This window comes from Callorhinchus milii, unplaced genomic scaffold (assembly GCF_018977255.1).
Source record: "Callorhinchus milii isolate IMCB2004 unplaced genomic scaffold, IMCB_Cmil_1.0 Scaffold11, whole genome shotgun sequence".
Lineage (NCBI taxonomy): Eukaryota > Metazoa > Chordata > Chondrichthyes > Chimaeriformes > Callorhinchidae > Callorhinchus > Callorhinchus milii.
The window spans coordinates 19,351,773-19,370,544 of record NW_024704752.1 but is presented as its reverse complement, the minus strand read 5'-3'; the positions used below and the strand labels follow the sequence as shown (position 1 = coordinate 19,370,544).

The window sequence follows — 18,772 nt, the reverse complement described above, 5'->3', positions numbered from 1 at the left end:
CAGTGCTTCCCCTTCTGTAACCTGTTGTTGTGATAAGGCACGTGTTGAGGTTCCGAGCTTCTGTTTCTCTACTCTCTGAAAATTAGCTGTTGCCTTAACAATTTTAAGATCGATTGCTTATTCCTGAATATGTCTTACATATGGTCAAAATGAGCAATTATACACAATCACACACACCCACACACACACACCTACACACACACACCTACACCTACACTCACTCACACACACACCTACACACACACAGTGTATATATGCACATTATGTACTACATCTGTATAAAAATGTCCTATAGAATATAACTTACAGATAAGTAAAGAAGATAAATCAGATAATATTATTTCAGGATGACAAGGATAAGAGAATTAAAAACCAAAAGTTTTTTTTAAATCAATGGGGGACAATAGTCCAAGGAAATGTAACAAGGCAATCTTAAAACTGACTGTTTTGCACCTTGGGATACCCTCCCAATGTGGAAAGCGCTATATAAATGTAAATGTATTGTTTTTTTTGTTGTTTTTTTGTTCAGCCGGGTGTCTGACACATGTGGAAACCCATCACCGTTGTTTAAGAGTCTCCAAACCAAGCTGAGGTTTGCATGTAACCCACACACACATGGAAATCCCAGAGAGAGATTGTTGGAATGGAATGCGCTCACTCTCTCTCTCTCTCCCCCCCTGGAGGGACGCATTCTGTTTACCTAATTCCAGAGAGTATTAGGCGCAGATTGGCAAGTGCCGAGGCTTGGGGACCCCAGAGTGTGCGTTGGGGTAACTGCTGGAGTCTAACCAGCAAAGACCACACATAGGTTGTCATTGTATTGAATTGTATTGCAATTTCACTAACCTGAAAAGTATTTTGATGCTCTCAGCTCCGATTTCCTGAACAATTTCCTGGAGGACAGTGTTGTCATCAGGTGGAACAGTGCTTGTAGATGGAGTCGGACTCGGTGCTGTTCCATTATTTGGCAACTTTTTCATTGTACTAACTTTACGTCCATAGTAACCGATCAGAAGACCACATATAAATATTGCAATTGCTGCAGTAAAGAGTTTGGCTTTCTTATAAAAGCTGCTGGGTTGATGGTTTGGTCCTTGTCTCAGATGATGTGCTGTGTGGTAACTGGCTTCCTCTTGAAGACGTTCGAACCTGCCCCGAGGGGATGTAGAAGGTTGGATAAATTCCATGTCGAGATCGGTATTCTGAGTGGAGTTGCTCACATGGGGTTGGCTCGAATCCTCCAGTCCAAAGTCATCAAACGCACTCTCCTCCAGCTCCTTCTCCATGTCCCACTCCAACTCCAGAGAAGCAATCGGAAGTTCGTCAGGCTCCACATCGTGGGTGCGCAGTGAAAATTTCTGATCCACTTTCCGATAGGCCATTTCGTCACCTATTGGCAAAGATTAAGACCAAAAGGAAATTAAAATTATTCGATACGTTTTCAGTGGCCAACTGAATCAGTTACCAAGTTAAATGTTTACCATGTAACAGCCTGTAACAACAACAACAACTTACATTTATATAGCACCCTTCACGTGAGGGTGAGTGTCAGAGCGCTTTGCACTGTTTTATAAATTTGTAGATCATAGACATCTTTCCCAGGCGTGTAATAAAATAAAGCACTCTGAGACAAATACAAGCTGAAGTGCTTTTTCTTAAATTAAAATTCTCAAACGAGAAGGAAGGAACAGTGCTCATGAAACACAGAGCGATAACTTCTCTCACCCTCCAGCCTGATTTGAAATACAAAGATGCTTACACTGCTTAATATGCATTACCATCTCTCTCTATTACCGTCACAACTGCATCCAAAAGAAGACTTTATTCTACAATAATAGATTCCAAACATCGATTTTCCCTGTGATATAAAGCGGTGCATTTGATGGCAATGGTACTTTGTGATGCCGTTAAAAAGGAGGCAAAGGCTTCTCAAGTTCATCATAGCACTGGTTCTGAAAGACTGGATTCAACTTTAAAAACACGAACGCATACTTGATAAATGAATAAAATTCCATCAAGTGGGTTCAAAACTGTATCCTAACATCTGGATTGAGATGATTGAAATCCATCGCCTGCACCTCTGGATTAAATTGTAGTCTTCTATCTCAATCAAACAGCTTTCATTGTTTAATACACACATACACATACTCAGGCACCTCACAGTACATTACAGGTTTCAGATGCAACACAGTATTAATACCCAATGAATCAGTAATGGTACTGCATTTGGAAAAATAATTCACTGGTCTGTCCCATCTTTATAACTCTACCCTCTACTACTCATCCAGGAGCTATTAAAGTGGGCTATAATGAATTGAGGATTTAAATGTGGGCTGAAATAGCCTGAATTACTGGATTTTTAAACAGCTTCAGAGATGGAAGAGCTGAAGACCTGATTGCAGTTCTCACACCTCCAGAGGTTGCCAGCAATGTTAATATAATCCTGTCAATGCCATGGAACAGCCAGTAATGCAAGTTACTGCACTACATAGAGAGCAGTAAAATGGTCCACCCGAAAACTAACGAGGTGTCTATTAATAAAGGTGGAGTAGGAATCGGATGTGATTACTGACCAAGTGCTGAAGGTTGTCAGTCAGGACGTGCTGTCAATGAAGCAAATGAACTTGTACCAACATATTTCCTGGTCCTTACTGCACTGCAAACCTTGATGTTAACATCCCAGCAACGTGTTGTCAGTATGTTAACCATCAGCAAAATGAGCACTTGGCAGTGATCCACCGCAAAGTTCAAGCATTTAATGTTCCCACAATAACTGGTGGTCGATTGATTTCAAGAGAAAGCCCGGACCTCTTAATAACTATCTGATTGCTCCACCATTCAAAGCAGAACACACAGCTGGAATCTTTTATTGCAGCTCACACCTACACAATCCAAAACTGGTACGTGCAGGTTCAAAGTCTTTGATCGTTTCAATGACAAATGCTAAGCATACATTATTCCGATTCAAAGAAGTAATGTTTGTCTCAGATCCGCTTTAATATCCCTTTGATGCATTGAACAACCCTGTGCCAATTTTCTCAGGTACTTGAGACAAAATTTCCTACATTTGCAACAGGCATTCTAGTGATGCATATCCCATTGTGTGTACAGATCCCAAGACACAGGATTTGCTCATTTCTGCCAGGAATAGTGGTAGTTTGGTAACAATTATAGATTAAAAGTAGCATGAGAAACGGTAATTGACTGTGGCAAGCCCACAGACAATGATAAAAACAAAGCAAATTTTCTGCTCATTTCGTTATCTCGCTCCCATATAATTCCTTGCGCCCCCGTCTTATCTGTACATGTGTCCTCCTAAACCAGAAGAGCAGCAAGATCCAGTCACTTAATAGGTATGAGTGAATGGCACTCTTTGCTTTCCAGCAATTCCTCTCAAGAGTCGCCGAATCAAATCCCTTCCATGTAGCGAGAACAAAACTGGCACATCAACACCTCACACATTTAAGCTTCGGTGGTGGTTGAGATTCCAGTTATGCAGCTTCTCGTAAACTTTTACCTGCACACCGCAAAGAAGATATGTCACATTCCTATGAGCCAAACTATTTACTAATCAAATCTGCTTCTTACAAGTACAGCACTGTATTGTCCATTAAACACCGTCAGAGGCTTTGAGAAAAAACAACCATCAAATGCCAACTAAATAGCAGAATTGGGAATAAACTTACCAATATGTTTAAGTTAATGAGGTGTCCCGCAGCAAAGTGCTTGTGGAGCCCTGTAGCAAGCGAGAGGACAACAACGACAGCAAAAACAAAACTAGACTTGTATAGCATTGGGAGGACTTCCTAAGGCGCTGGACAATTAGTGTTTCAGACCTGAGCTGGGGCTCGGGATCGGGACGGGTGGAGAGCAGGGGGTGAAGGAGGGTGAACAAAGGCACGGTCGAAGAGGAGGGTCTTGAGATGGGTCTTAAAGCAGGCAAGGGAGGGGGCAAGGACCTGGGTTCAATTCCCAGGTGGGGCAAAACCTTAGGCATGTTACTCCTCTAGCAGTAAGTAGGAACCTGGTTGTTAGTTGATTGGTAGATTGATTTTCAAGGAAGAAAATAAAGAAATAAACTGTTAACTCAATTCACGAGATTTTCGCGGGACACTGCTGAGCGCAATTGGCTGCCGCGTTTCACCCCAAAAATACTGTCAGTTCACTTTACAGTATATCCTGTGAAGGGCTTTTAGACGTCTCGAAGACATGATAAGTCACTATATCAAATGCAAGGATTATTATTATTATTATTTGAATATGAAATGTGTTCCAATGGGCATTTCTGCTTTTGCAGAATCCGTATATTGCAAACATGACCTTGAGCTATTTAGGCTGGAGCTGTGTAGCTGTTCTATCCAGGCTGCTTTACTTTAAATCTTTATTGGATGGTTGTGGCTTTGAATGGATTTATTTTAAACTATCAAGTGTCAAAAAAAAATCACAGAGAGTTTCCTTTTCTTTTGGTATTTAGGAAAACATTCTCATTGAGACGCAGACAACAAGAGAAAAAATAAGAGGAAAAATGATCACAGCTGAACAGAATTGGAACATTTAATGGGTCATTGCCTTTAAGAGTTTTTACCTTGAAAACCAGAAAATCCCAGCCTACAAATAGGACCTCCCAACAAATATGACAGCTGCTTACTGCTGACTTCATTTTCCTTAATTTGTGGCAAATGATTCTCGCAACAGTTGTGATCTACAATTAACAAGTGCAAGAGCGTGGCTATTGTGAAAAAATAGTGGGCTCTCCCAAGCTTTAAAGCCTGAAATGTTGGCCCAGTTTACCCAACAAGAATGTGCGTTAGCAAAGCCAAAAATTCCTGCTGACAGTGCTCTTTGTTCTCCAATCAGTAGAAAATGGCCTCCAGCCCAGATCCAGCATATTCCTACCAGAACAACACAGTTTCGTAAATGCCTTTGACATTTAAGAACTTCTACAGGGTCAGCAAAAAGAAAAGATAGAAATATTCTATCCTCCCACCGAGTTTGCCTCCCAATGACTCCCACCAAGTTTGGCAAAAAATCTTGTTCCTTCTCTGCCTGGTGGTCGGGCCTTCAGCTTCTCTGTCTCCACCCTTTGGAACTCCATCCCACAGTCCCTTCACCTCACTCCCTCCTTTGCCTCCTTCAAAGCACATCTCAAGCCCCCTCCTCTTGGACCATCCATTCGGCCACCCTCCAACCACTACTCTCCCTGCCCTTCCCCCACCCCGATCCCAACCCCCAACTCGGGTCCAAAGCCCTGACTGTCCAGGGAAGTCCTCCTGAGGTGAAAGGCGCTGTGTAAATATCACTTGTTGTTGAAGCTGATCATTCAGGCGGCTTGTTAAAAAATACATTTGTTCTACTTTATCATTCAGAAAGAATTTTGTGAAAAGTGGTAGAGGGGGAATTGTAAATGCATGGATGCTACCAATAACAGGAGATGCAGAGAATAATTGCGTGAATGGCAAATAAGCAGTTAACTGTACTAATGTCCACTGCGGGCTGCATGATTTAGCACGGGACCTCTGTAAACATGGTAATGTATTCTGCAATTAACTTGTAGTGTCAACATTAAATGGAAATGAGGTGGTAAATAATGATTCCAACCAAACTTTTTAGAGTAAACAAGGCGTTATCTTAAAATGCAAATATCCTAGGAATTTTTTTAAAAAGCAACTGATTTCCTGATGGCTCTCTGTGTACACAATGTTTTTATGGTACAAAGTGTTCAAGACAAATACAAGAGGACGTGTTGAGGCCAGACAGCCATAGCAACGGTTTCTGTACAGTGAAAATGCACCGCAGATGCTTACAATAGATTAAAATGGACCCACAAAGCCTTGGATAAACAAATGCTGTTGGATATGGCAATGTCAGCGTGGCTCAGCTGGTAACTCACCTCTGAGTCAGAAAGTTGCAGGTTCAAGCCTCACACAAGGACTGTGAGCTCACAGTCTAAGCTGACACACCAATGCAGCGCTCCATTGCTGAGCATACCATCCATCAGATGAGGTGTGGAGTCCTCTAGAACATTGGTTAGAGCACTCGCCTCGCAAGCGAGAGGACTTGGGTTTGATTCCCAAGCAGGGCGAAATGTTCAGCGAGTTTCCTTAATCCTCACGCTTCTGTTTACCAGCAGTAAGTAGGAACCCGGTTGTTAGTCGATTGGCGGATGGCTTTTCCGGTGGTAATAATCCAATAAAAAAAATCCAATAAATAACAATAATTTGGTCACTCAATCCACGACTGTTTGTGGGACGCTGCTGTGTGCAATTGGCTGCCGCGTTTCGCCCACAAAATATGCAGTCAACTCGCTTTGCAGTATATTCTGTGAAGCGCTTGGAGACACCTCGAAGATGTGATAAGGTGCTGTATCAAAGACATGGATAGTTATTATTATTATATTATTATTATAGCAGTTTTACAATCTTGCTTATGAATGCACTACAGATGAAATTCCATGGCAACGTGGAAAGATTTACTTCTATGTTTAGTAACAAAGCCGTGTTTCCAGTCTCCAACCTCTAAACGTCCCTCCCTCATCATGCACTACTTTTATGCCTTAGTTATACCTTGTTTAAACCACTAGAAGCAGTTGTGGAGCAAGGAGTCTGATTTACACTTGCTCCACATCACTGCATTGACCAGCGGCTGTTTAAGCACAAACACCATTCTTGGCAAATTTACAAAACAGTTGCCTCTTATAACAACAACAACTTGCACTTATATAGCGCCCTCCACGCAGGGCAGTGTCTCACAGCGCTTAGAACTTTCACTGTAACAATAAAATAAGGCATTTAAATTGGGTAATAAAATGGTTATAACCAAAAACCAACAACGTCCTCTCACACAGTCTAATTTAATTTCTTCTGTCTCATTTATTCATCCCATTTGGACAACATGTGCAAATAAAGGGATAAGGAAATGCACAGAAATCTTCTGAAAGGAAAAGAGCTCCTTTGAAAGTGAAAATGGCATCAGGTTCATCAAGAATCATTAAATAAAATGCAACCTGTCAAAGTAAATAGAAAATCGTATCTATGATAGAAATAAAGTAAAACAGTTCACAATTTACTTTCTTACAATAACACTTAACGTTTTAGTAAAAATGCATTGGACCAAGTTTTGTAACATAAGAGCGTAAGAACTCGCTGGCGAAAGTAGACCAGGGTCCATCTAGTTTGAATTCCGCCATCCTGGCAGTTGCTTGATGTGTCATGTCCCAAACTATATACTGTATCCCCAGATATTATTTCATAATAGAAATCTATCTAATTTATTCTTGAAAGAATCAACACTTTCTGATTCCACCATCTCCTTAGGGACCTGTTCCATACGTTCACCACTCGCTCACTGAAGCAGTGTTTCTGCGGATGTGTTCTGAGTTTACCCCCCTTCAATCGCAGGCCACGTCTCTGGTTCTATTTTGTTCTGGTAATATGTAATTTCATGTAATAATAATCTTTGGCATTTGATACAGCGCCTTATCAGGTCTTCGAGACGTCTCACAATGCTTCACAGAATATACTGTGAAGTGAATTGACTGTATATTTTGTGGACAAAATCTGCTTGTTGATGGACTTAATGCTAGGTAAACAGAGACGTTTGGAGTAAGGAAACTTGCCCAAGGTTTCGTCCCGCCCAGTAATCGAACCCAGTTCCTCTCGCTTGGGAGGTGAATTTCACAAGAAGCTCGTCAAGAACCTTTTGAGTTTTTCTCCAATAATATAATTGGTGTGCATAACATGGATTTAAAACATCTTAAACGTTGATAAAGCGCCTTGGGACGTCCTCCCGATGTGAAAGGCGCTCTATAAATGCAATCTTGTTGTATCTTGTTGTTGTAAAGCTAAGCACGGTCACTTGGAATGATTGTTGTGATGAAATGCAATTCTCCTCCAGTGTCGCAATGCAAATGGGTGATAAAAAACAGTTAACTAGTATCTGGTACAAAGGACTTCTTTCTTTCCATTCGGATTACAGCAAACTGAGCTTTTCATTTTTCTGAGAATAAAACCATCTTCCACTGTGGCTGCAGCACATCGATCAAATGACACACCTAAAGTATACACAACAAATGTCAAAATTCATCCAGATTTCAATCTCTTTTCGCCCTCCAGCAAAATCACTCAATCTGAAAATGCCCACAGTTTGTGCGCACAATAATCTGGTATTTCATTACGCTGTCAAAAGAGACATTGGACATGTTCTGAATGAGTGTATTGGTAGTCATCTGTCAATCAGTAGGACTGACAGTGGGTAAAGCAGATAAAAGTCACAAAGCCACAAATATTTGAGTAATTGCCAGACAGTTCTGATGGGACACTAACACCATGTACTCTAGACAACTGCCAAAAGATTATGGGACATGTTTTATAAATTGCAAATTACAGGTCAGTGGAAAATTTCAGGTCCTCCAATTATAAAACTCCAACCACACAGAAAGTGTGTACTTTGTTAAATGAATTTCAATTCCAACATTTACTAATAAAGTTGATGCATTTTTAGAGTTCTGCCTGAACTGAATTAGTGTAACATTTCACAAGTAGTGAAACAGATCCCCAGGACATGAATTCCACCTGACCCCAAGACATAATGTGGGCTATTCGGTTTGTCACATTCCTGAGTGAAACCTTTGAGTCCATTTAAAAAAGAACGAGTTTAAGTCTCAACTGTGTGGCCCCATTCACCCCACATGCTCTGAACAGCCTTATCACGTCTTCGCGTCTCAAAGCGCTTCACAGAATATGCTGTAAAGTGTAGTGACTGTGGGCAAATCTTCGTGGGCAAAGCACGGCAGCCAATTGCGCACAGCAGTGTCCCACAAATAGTTGTGGATTGAGTGACCAAATGTATTTTTATGTTGGTTTTCAAGGGATTATTACCCCTAGAAAAGCGATCCGCCAATCAACTAACAAGTGGGTTCATACTTACTGCTAGGTAAACATTACACCACAGAAAGAGGCAACAATACATGGAATTACTTTCCTAATGTCACCGGGTCATTATTTGGGATTGATTAAATTCCAAATCACAGGCACAGCATTAATTCCCTGAATTTCTTTTCAAACTAATGCTGCATTTCAAACTCCCCTGCCACCTCAATAAAAAAAATGTTTTCCAAAATAGTAAAAAAAAGAGGTTAATTACTGGGATTAAACAAAACCTAAAATTTGTTTAACTAATAAGTGCTAAAGGCTCTTGCAGAGAAACCCCAAATGGTTCAAAACCATTAAAAATTGATTTTGGAGGAACTGAGCCTTGATATGCATTCTTTTGAACTGTGGAGTTTCACCAGACTGCAATTTCTCTCCAGTTTAGCGGTGAAGCGAGTCCAATGGTTTTCTGAGGCATCTGGCTTACCTTTCTTAATGAGCACAATTTATTCATGAATAAAACTGCACATCAACAATGAGTACAGAAAGTACTGCAAACACCAGCCAGAACGCTTCAGCAAATTAAAATCATTCTGTATTCTGCAGGGCTGAAGATAAAGCTAAAGAGACACAGGGAGCATTCCAAATGTCACCGTATGAAGGCAATGTCCTTTCTGACAATGCATTCGGCAGAGTTCAAGGAATTCAGTGTATTTAGTAAAAGCAGCCGTGGTTGGGGTGTGTGTGGGGGGGGGAATTCAAAGCTTCCGCAGATGGGGAAAAAAAACTTGCAATTTTATAAAAGGTCAGTCACGAATTCTACCTCAGAGCAGTCTCCTTCTCATTATATATTCAGTTGCAGCACTTTTTTTTAATGTCTTGCATTGTTTATTTGGTATAATGTCAAGGCTCTAAGTACCTTGATTAGTTTTTGCAATGAAATAATCCATTGCAACAGAAGTGCAAATTTGTTGGTTTAGTACAAAGCAGACTTTGATTTTCAGATTCCAACAGTGTTTTATAAAGATCTTTTGGGGTATAAATAATAAACACAAATTTGGTTTAGATATCCAAGGCAATGCTGATTGGGCAAAAATTCTGTGTTACTGAGAATGTGTCATTCCTAATGCAAGGCTTCAAATGAACACAGATAGAAAATGCATTATTAATCATTATTTATTATTCTTAAGTGGCTCAAGGAAATATTTATGAAATCGCAACATAAATGTACATAAGCAATAGCAAGCATGAATTTATCAGGAACTAGTTGCATTTGATAGATCTACTGGAATTCTTTGTGACAGTAACTGGAATTGTTGCACTGAAGTTCAGCAGTAAAACAGACTTAACAAACATAATCCTTGCATTTGATGTAGTGCCTTATCACGTGTTCAAGACGTCTCAAAGCGCTTCACAGAATATACTGTAAAGTGAATTGACCGTGTGTTTTGTGGTTGAAACTTACCCCATATCTAACCACTATTGTTGCTTACCTGAGCTAATTCCCCTAACAAGATGACTACAGAACTCTCAACACTTCTAATGGAACATTTTACTCCATAAAAAAACACAGCGGCGTATCGTAAACTGTAATAGAATCATAACATCTCGGTTCAAAAACGCTATTAGAATTTGTTGTACTATTTGAAAAATGAACACAGGTTACAATCAAAGTGCTGAGCCTTGACCAGTGCAGTTCAGAGTTTAGTGCAAGGCTCCAAATCTACTACTTTCATCACTCAGTATAAACCCAGCCTCTAAAATAAAATTCAACAATGCATCTACATTTAGACTGATGCTAAAATGATCCAGAGAATATATCTTGGCAAATTCTAGAAACTGTAAAATGCTACATAAATAGTATAAAGCTCGACCCAGGTGAAATTTATACTTTTTTTCCACAGGAGTGATTTAATCTAATCTCACACAACTGCTAGTCTCTTCAATATTCCATTCCCTTTGTCAAATAGATTGTGAATGATACATTCATGCTTTACGGTGTTTCCCAACAAGAGTAGGGCCATCTGGAATTCTCATTTGATAGTGGAGTGAGAATAATGCCCAGAAACAGACACCAACGTGTTTTTCTTTAGCCAAACAGAAATTAAAAACCAGAACAAGTTGCTAGAAAGGTTGGTTGAGGCCAGGTTACAGGCTCATTTTTAAAAAAAAAAAGTACCGTGATGGGAAGATTGCAGGGTAGGTATTCAAGAGCGTTGAGATCAAATGGGCTGTAGGAACCTTCTTCGTCCAAACTAATCTTGTCATTTTGTTTACATACCATGCGGTCTCTTTTCTTGCAGCTGTTTGACAGGTTGTTTGCCTTCCTCAATTGATTAAATAAGTTGGAGAGTTCATGTGGCATTGCAAATTGTATATGGTCTGACAAAGATGTCGGCCTGACAATTGGATGACCTTTTGTAGCTTCATGCTTTTATGTTTCAATGCAGGTTTCAACATCTAAGCTTGATAATAAGAGGAGCTTTTACGTTTTATATATCTACTGGGATCTAACTTTTTCTGTAGCCATCAAAGTATGTCTACGACAAAAAGGAAGTTAACAAAGGAAAATATCTTCAAACTCTTAGCAGTTGAGAGGTTTATCAAAGCTGCAGCCACTTTGCTTCTGTTTATGGCTGTCCAACAAAATAAAGTTTCTTATGCCATAAATAGGTCATCTGAAAACACACCACTGATTGAACTCAGACTTATCTAGACTCATGCAAATGCTCGGGAACGGGGGGTGGGGGGGCGGGGGTGCGGTCTTCTTGACGGCCTTGAGGGCCACTTCTGGCCATGGGCCACAGGTTGGCCAACCCTGGTCTAAACTAAGGTCTGGATTTTGACCCGGGTCCAAAGGAAAGAGTTCTAAAACAATTCACATGAGCCTTTTCTGACATGACCTCCGATATTGATGTGCAACTTTTCCTTACAGAAATTCACACCGAGGTTAACACACGTGTGCTCATTTAGAAACTTTCTCGACGTCTATCTGCGGTAGAACCTTACCCGGCCGTGTGCGTTTTCTGCCAGAAGCAGACTGACAATGCAAACATCTCATTAAACAACAAGTGTGGAAGCAAAGGGCTTCCGAGTCACGTTAATTATCTCAGGGTCAAAGTCAAAACAAAGCTTGTCTGGCAGTTTCAGGGCAGCCGAATGCCAATACCAGCCGACTCAGATATCCCCAAGGTCTCCCATTTACAGTACTGTCATATATCTGATGACAGGTATTGCTTATGAACACAAAACAGCTAAGCTCTTCAATTACATTCAATGTCAAATCTTTAACACCGTACGAATTTCTAATTCCCACCCCGTATATAACTTTGCACAGAACATGCTTTATTGCAGATTCACATTTTGTTCACAGGCAGATACCAAAGCTGGACTTGGCTACGTTGGGAACATCTCTCGTCTCCGAGTCCGAAAGCTGTGGGCTCATGTTGGGGATTTGACCTAGGCCGACACTCCAATGCAATGCAGGGGTTGGGGGGGTGGGGGGAGAGAAGGGGGTTTGGCCCAGGTTCATGGCCAACAATTTCTCAGACGAATTCAAAAATGATCATTCACTTCCTGGCTGTCATCACTGTGCGCAAATTAAAGGACTCCAAAACTCCAAAAAGCCCGAGTGGAAGTTGTTGTTGTTGCAAGTGAGCAAACTGGCTGTGCCGGAAACCAGTCGTCTCTAGGGCTGAAGCCAACTCAGGTCAATGGGGACTCACCTGACAAGCGATCTGACATCGTAATAAAGTGCGCTAACTATCGTATCTGCTCGGAATCACATCGGCCGAAAGCTTCAGAAAACAATGGCTTTGTGTGTTGAAATGCTGAAGAGCAAAGTGAAATGCAAACACAAATGCAATCCAAGACGGCAGGATTGTCCATGGTAACGAGTCTATAGCCATTACGTTCCCCTTCTTTTTTAGGGGGAAATGCTGTGTGCACCTGCACTGGTTACACTCAGGAATCATTTCCCTATTTTTTTCTCCCATTTTAAAAAAAAGATATTCTGAGCAAAAGCCCACGAAGTTGATTCATAAAAGGACTCATTCTTTCTTCAGCTCCAGTTAGGATACAAAAAAAGGTCATTCTGACCACGGAATAGCTAAATTGCGTAAACTGCAATTTCAATTGTTGGTAATTCTTTGCCAAGCTGTATGCTTCCCGCAAATATGAAATATTATAAATGTTCGAACTGCCTCCAATTTCACCTCCACCCCATACACAAGTTCCACATTAAAGTACAATGATTCCTTATTAATTCAACCAAGGCTTTGGTTAACATTTTAATTATTAAGTTTGTAAATACTGAGACTTCACCCATGATGAGTAGTGACACGTCCTTTCAGCAAAGGTTTCAACGACAGAAAGGTTGTTTTCCAGGACAAATACAGTAGGTTACTTGAAATTAGCGGTTGACAGGACAATTTTAATATGTTCCAGTATCTGCTTTAGGGGGAATAAAAATCCCCTGAGCTCGCCACTTAGACACTCACTTAAACTCAAATTATGAGGCTGCCACTTAAAAGAAGAAGCAGAAAAAAATAAGTGAGCCATATTACAGCCTGCAAAGCACTGCAAGAGAGTGGGCAGAGGAAAACATTTTTGTTTTAACTTTTTTTATATATGGAGCCGCAGAACTTTATGGGTTGCGTTTGGGACGTGACATGTGCAAGCGACTTCCAGGAGGGTAGAAGGTGAACTGGAAGGACCTTGGTTTTCTTTCGTCCAGTAATTCTTATGTTCTTAAGTGAAGAAAAATTAAAGGTAGTAACTTATCAGGCAATGCGGTTAGTCAGTCTTTCTGGTTAGTTGTGCAATGCCATAAACATGTCCAAACTGGACCTTAGAAATATTGTCCTCAAGGGATGGCGAATAGCATCGTTTTAAGAGGTCACCGACCTCAAATGACGCACTGCAGTGAATAGTCTCCTCCATTCCAGCAGATACGTCACAATGTCGTTGTAGAGAAAGCAATCATTCAAAATTAATACAAAATATATAATGCGATTTGCATTTATACGATTGTCTTTCCTATTGAGAGGATGTCCCAAAACATAATAATTATAATAATAATAATGATACAAATTAAACTTGGCACTATATAATTTTTGCCATTCGCTTTAAATTTGTGTTTGAATTTAGCTGGTTATAAACCGCACAGGGTAAAAACTAAATGAACATTTTACTGGGGATTCTAAATCAGTGCGTTTCAGGTACAATGAATTCATTTCGAATATTGTGCTGATGACTTATGTTGAGGCTCCTATCGTTCAGTTTGAACACCCACGTTATAAATAGTAAATATGTAATATATAAATATATAAATTATTCAATCATTAAAAGAAAACTCCCGCTCTCATTTACAGCAAAAATTCTGCAGCAAACGTCACTATGTACAGAGCAAGGTATCTGCCATCACTCACCATTCCTGATGTTGGGCAAAGTCAAGATAAAAATTACTGGCGTCTCGGAGCATAATGAAATGCACCGGCACTGATGACATTTTGCTGCTTGTACAGCTGACGGGAGCTGTTAGCTTGCGGCCTTCCCATCGAAATACTAAGGCTGTGGAAGCTTATAATCCTTGCATCTGATACAGCGCCTTTTCATGTCTTCAAGTCGTTTCAAAGTGCTTCACAGAATATACCGTAAAGTGAATTGACTGTATATTTGTGGGCGAAACGCGGCAGCCAATTGCGCACAGCAGCGTCCCACAAACAGTCGTGGATTGAGTGACTAAATTATTATTTTTTTTGAAGTATTTCTACGAGAGTACACTGTAATATGGACAGTGTGTAGTTTTGTCTCAATATTCACAGTTTTCTTGTCCCTAGCCAGGGTTAAGAAGTTAATCTTTCCCTCTGAGACACTACCCCGCGTGGAGGGCAATCTATAAGTGCAAATTGTTGTTGTTGTACCCGGATTCAATAAATGTGACCGAGGTTTCCACTGTGGAAGCAATAATCTCTTTTTACGGTCCACAAGCCTCCCATTGGTAAATTGATGTCTTTTCAAAGTGACGAAAAATAAATGTCAAATACGTTTCCTTAAGCAGTAACAGTAAACAAAATTGCCAATGCTGCTCTGGAGAAGATTTAGACCCTGTTAGGTCTCCTGTAGACTTGCTTCAGTATATTTGGCAGAGTAAAACAAAATGGTATGGGGATTGGAAGTATCAAATGTCACCATCAAATTTCATGAGTGATATTATTTGCACTTTATTCACATTGAATGCACACCCATCTGCTCGCCACGGTCTCACTTGAAAGAAATAGGAGTTTTTCCTCCTTGTTTATTCCTCCTCTTTGGCTATTCACGCAGAAAATAAACAGTCAATTCACTTCACACTGTATACTGTAAAGCACTTTGAGACGTGGCGAAGACATGATGAGATGCTATCTCACATACCAGGATTATTATTATTATTATATTCATCACATTCTGGTTTGTAGGACTTCACTGGTGCAGATGGACTGCTCCACTCGCCTGTAATAACAAAAACCACGTAGTTTCTAATCGTTTTGTTCGTAAAACGCTTTGGGCCATTTTGGTTATTATTATTCTAACCGCTGATGTCTGTTTTTTCTTTTGAACTGATTTTCAAATCAAAGTCTTGATGCATTGCTTTAATATCTCCTCAGGGCAGCCCTTTTTTGTGTTTCATTTTATACAAAAATCACGGAATCCTAATGTGTCATGTACCTAAACCCTCTAAAATTTACTTTGTTTGTCAAAAGGAAATTGACTTTGATGCATCATTAATATGTCCTCAACTTTATTCAATAAAGTGCTCTCTCTAATAAGGCAGACCAGGGAGGAAGACTTCAATGGATACCTGGTGGGAGGATCTTGAGACTTTCCACTACCATAACAAATCCAGTGGTGTCCATTTGGCTCAATGACGCTGTTCAAATGAGAGTAAAGAATAATGACATTTGCCGATGGTTACGCTGAACACATTGGACCTTTGATGTGTTCCCTTGCGAGGCTGAAGCAGTTTTTTTGTGTCTGTGTGTGTGTCTGTGTGTGTGTCTGTGTGAGTGTGGTTTGTTGGTGGGGGTGGGGGAGTGAGACAGAAGTGTGTGTGATTCTCTTTCTAATTATTTCACATATGAGCATTTCTGCATCTTTTTCTGCAGCTGAAAGTGGTTCCTACCCACACAAAAGTACTGTCCAATGTGCAGTTGCCATCAACAAAGGTTTAGTATCTCAGAATGAACTGAACTCAATGTAACAAAACCAGCTCTTTGATAAGAGTATAGGCCTCCTGATCAGATGTTTTAAAATTCCCCCTTTTATTCCCCCCCAAACCCCCATCACCGAACAATCCACCTCTCCTTCTTGGGGAAAACGATCCTGTATAGCCATGGCAACCCACGCAATTGGGTACTTTATGAGTCTATGGCAATTACTCTTTCTTGCCTTCTCTCCTTCCAAGGCTATATTGCCTCTGTGCATCCTTACAGGGCATAAATAATGCAAACCCTGTATACCAGAGCCGTTAATTATGAGCATTTCAAAACAGAATTCTTAACACCAGCCTGCATCCATCTTGCTTAGCAAAATTTTGGCAGAACAAACAAGGATTGTAAGCTGCCTCTTATTACAAGGTGTGTTTTATTTATTAATGAGCAAATGCAGCACTCGGTAATACACACCCCTCAGATGCTGCTGGCATCTTCCACTAACAGATGACATAGAAACTCTGACACTGAGTGAGTCAACTAAACCGTGGCAAAACTCATTTCAAATGAAAGCAGTTCATTCCCACTGTAGTATATTCAGCTCTGGTGGTTGATGCATCAAGATTCAAATTAACTCTCAGCATCCTCTTGCTTTATGCATCAGATTCAAGAAGGTTTTGTTCAGGCATCAGGTTTTAATTCATTGTCATGAATTTCTCCACTGGTAAAGAAGCCTATTTCAGACAATTTAACTGTGCTTCACAAGACAGCATTCAATTTCTGTTCTGTGTTAAGAAATATCTGCCAGCCTTAGATGACAAAGAACAACCATAGCCACATAAGGGTCGAATTTATGCTTCTCTTTGTTTTATCTAAAATGCTTTGACAAATATCACAAGTCGTTAAGTTAGTTTGTTGAGACATAACTGAAACATTCTGTTTTAGCATTACACGTAGTTTCAAATTAGTTAATGGGATGAAAACTAAGATAATGATTAATTGCTTACACATCTCTCAGATTTATGAAACAATCTCTCTATGTTGTGACTAAGGCTGGCAGCAGGTCATAAAGTTATGACTATATGAAGCACAGTGAGAAAAGATGATGTGACTCCCACTTACTTTCATTTCCCAGATGTGCATTTTACCCCTGTCCTTTGGTACGTGGAGGGTAATCAAAGAACAGAACTAGGTTTCCAGCAACCTCCTGCATATCGTGTGAAGTATTCATGTAGTTCATAGCAATGTCAGATATTGCCAACACTACTTTAATGATGCTGTTTCAATCAAAGGGCTTTACAAAACGACCCACATCAGCGACAAACGTTTGCAAATGTAATGCAAATCAAGACATTGATGAATACACAGAGAATGATTATAAGGCAAAAGTCTAGAACAAATGGTTCAGAGGTAGACATAAATTGCAAGAACAAAGGTTGTGCAATTGTCATCTGAATGTAGAGATTAAACTACACTATTTCATTTCTTTCTACGGTTGGTCTGTCTTTGTGTTACCAGGAGCTGTCAGGAGAGATCCAATACACTCCGTGTCCTTGATGTGACAATTTTCATGCAAGAGAACAGTTGGTGATAGAAGCATTTCACGACACAGAGAATAATCAGGAACGAGCAGAGAGCCGAACGTTGGGCCTCGTTTAAGAAACAGCTCAATACTCTTAATGGAAAGACAATAGGCTTGACACCTGGATGGATGAAGTGAGAGAGGTGGCCAATGAGATTTTTTCACCCAAGCTGCTCTTGTGATTTTGTGATAATAACTGTCCATTTATCAAGAAATTGCCAGAGAATTATTGGTAAATTGTATGTAGAGCACTTATTATCTGCCACCACTTATCTTCTACGAACAACTGCATCCACAAATGTTAAAATGAGCAATTGGCATTTCCAACACCCGGTGCCGGCAATAAAATAATTACATATCAGCGACATTGCTATTAGGTGGAGAGAGAAGCTATTTCTCATGCCCCTGATAATGTTTCAAAATCATATCTCCTATGGCTCAATAGTGGATGTTTCATTTCTCAAGACTGCCGGTGTTTGAGCGAGATGACCCATTTGTTGACCTGTTTAGGACAGTTTTGAGTAGGGTAATTCAATTTATCCCCAATTCAACACAGCAACAACCACAGCCAGGAGTGATGGAAGACATCTGTATCATTAGCCTGGCTATGAGCCAAAACCATGTGCCAAACGTGAAGCAATAAGCACTTTAAACCCTCTGCACCACCTGGCACCATGATTATAGGGCAGAAAATGAATATTTTATAAAATAATTGCAACACACAAGAAGCAAGATTGATTAAGCTATATTTGACTAGAGAGTGCGTAACCATGGTTGATACCTTTACTAGGAATCACTTTAAAGCTGCACATGATCTGCACCATTTCATTTCAGTGGGGAAATCCTGTCTGCAACCTAAAGCAACATTACTCTATTTCCTTATTTCACTTAGTACACACCTAAACAATGAAACAATTGGCCCGATATATTACACAAATGTGCAGCAAAACTTGCATGTCAAACCAATACAACATTTCTATTTGTTTCTCTGTTATAAGGAAACATCCGATGACTTTTGGAATGAAGTGTGTTGGTTTGCAGGGCTTTTGTGCCTGGTTTTGTTACGTGCAGTTCAATGATATTTCCACGTGTGTGTGCGCGCGTGTGTGACTCTGAGCCAAAGATCACATGAA

At 40.2% G+C, this 18,772-nt stretch overlaps 1 protein-coding gene across 1 annotated transcript in view; it reads right to left on the bottom strand.

The window, feature by feature from the left end:
• LOC103175760 (inactive N-acetylated-alpha-linked acidic dipeptidase-like protein 2) overlaps positions 1–18,772 on the bottom strand; it is a 251,184-nt gene that overhangs the window by 169,522 nt on the left and 62,890 nt on the right. Inside the window, exon 5 of the mRNA XM_042339243.1 lies at positions 847–1,390. Coding sequence (XP_042195177.1) covers positions 847–1,382 — 536 coding nt within the window. The 5' untranslated portion in view covers positions 1,383–1,390. The remainder of the gene's footprint in view (positions 1–846; positions 1,391–18,772) is intronic.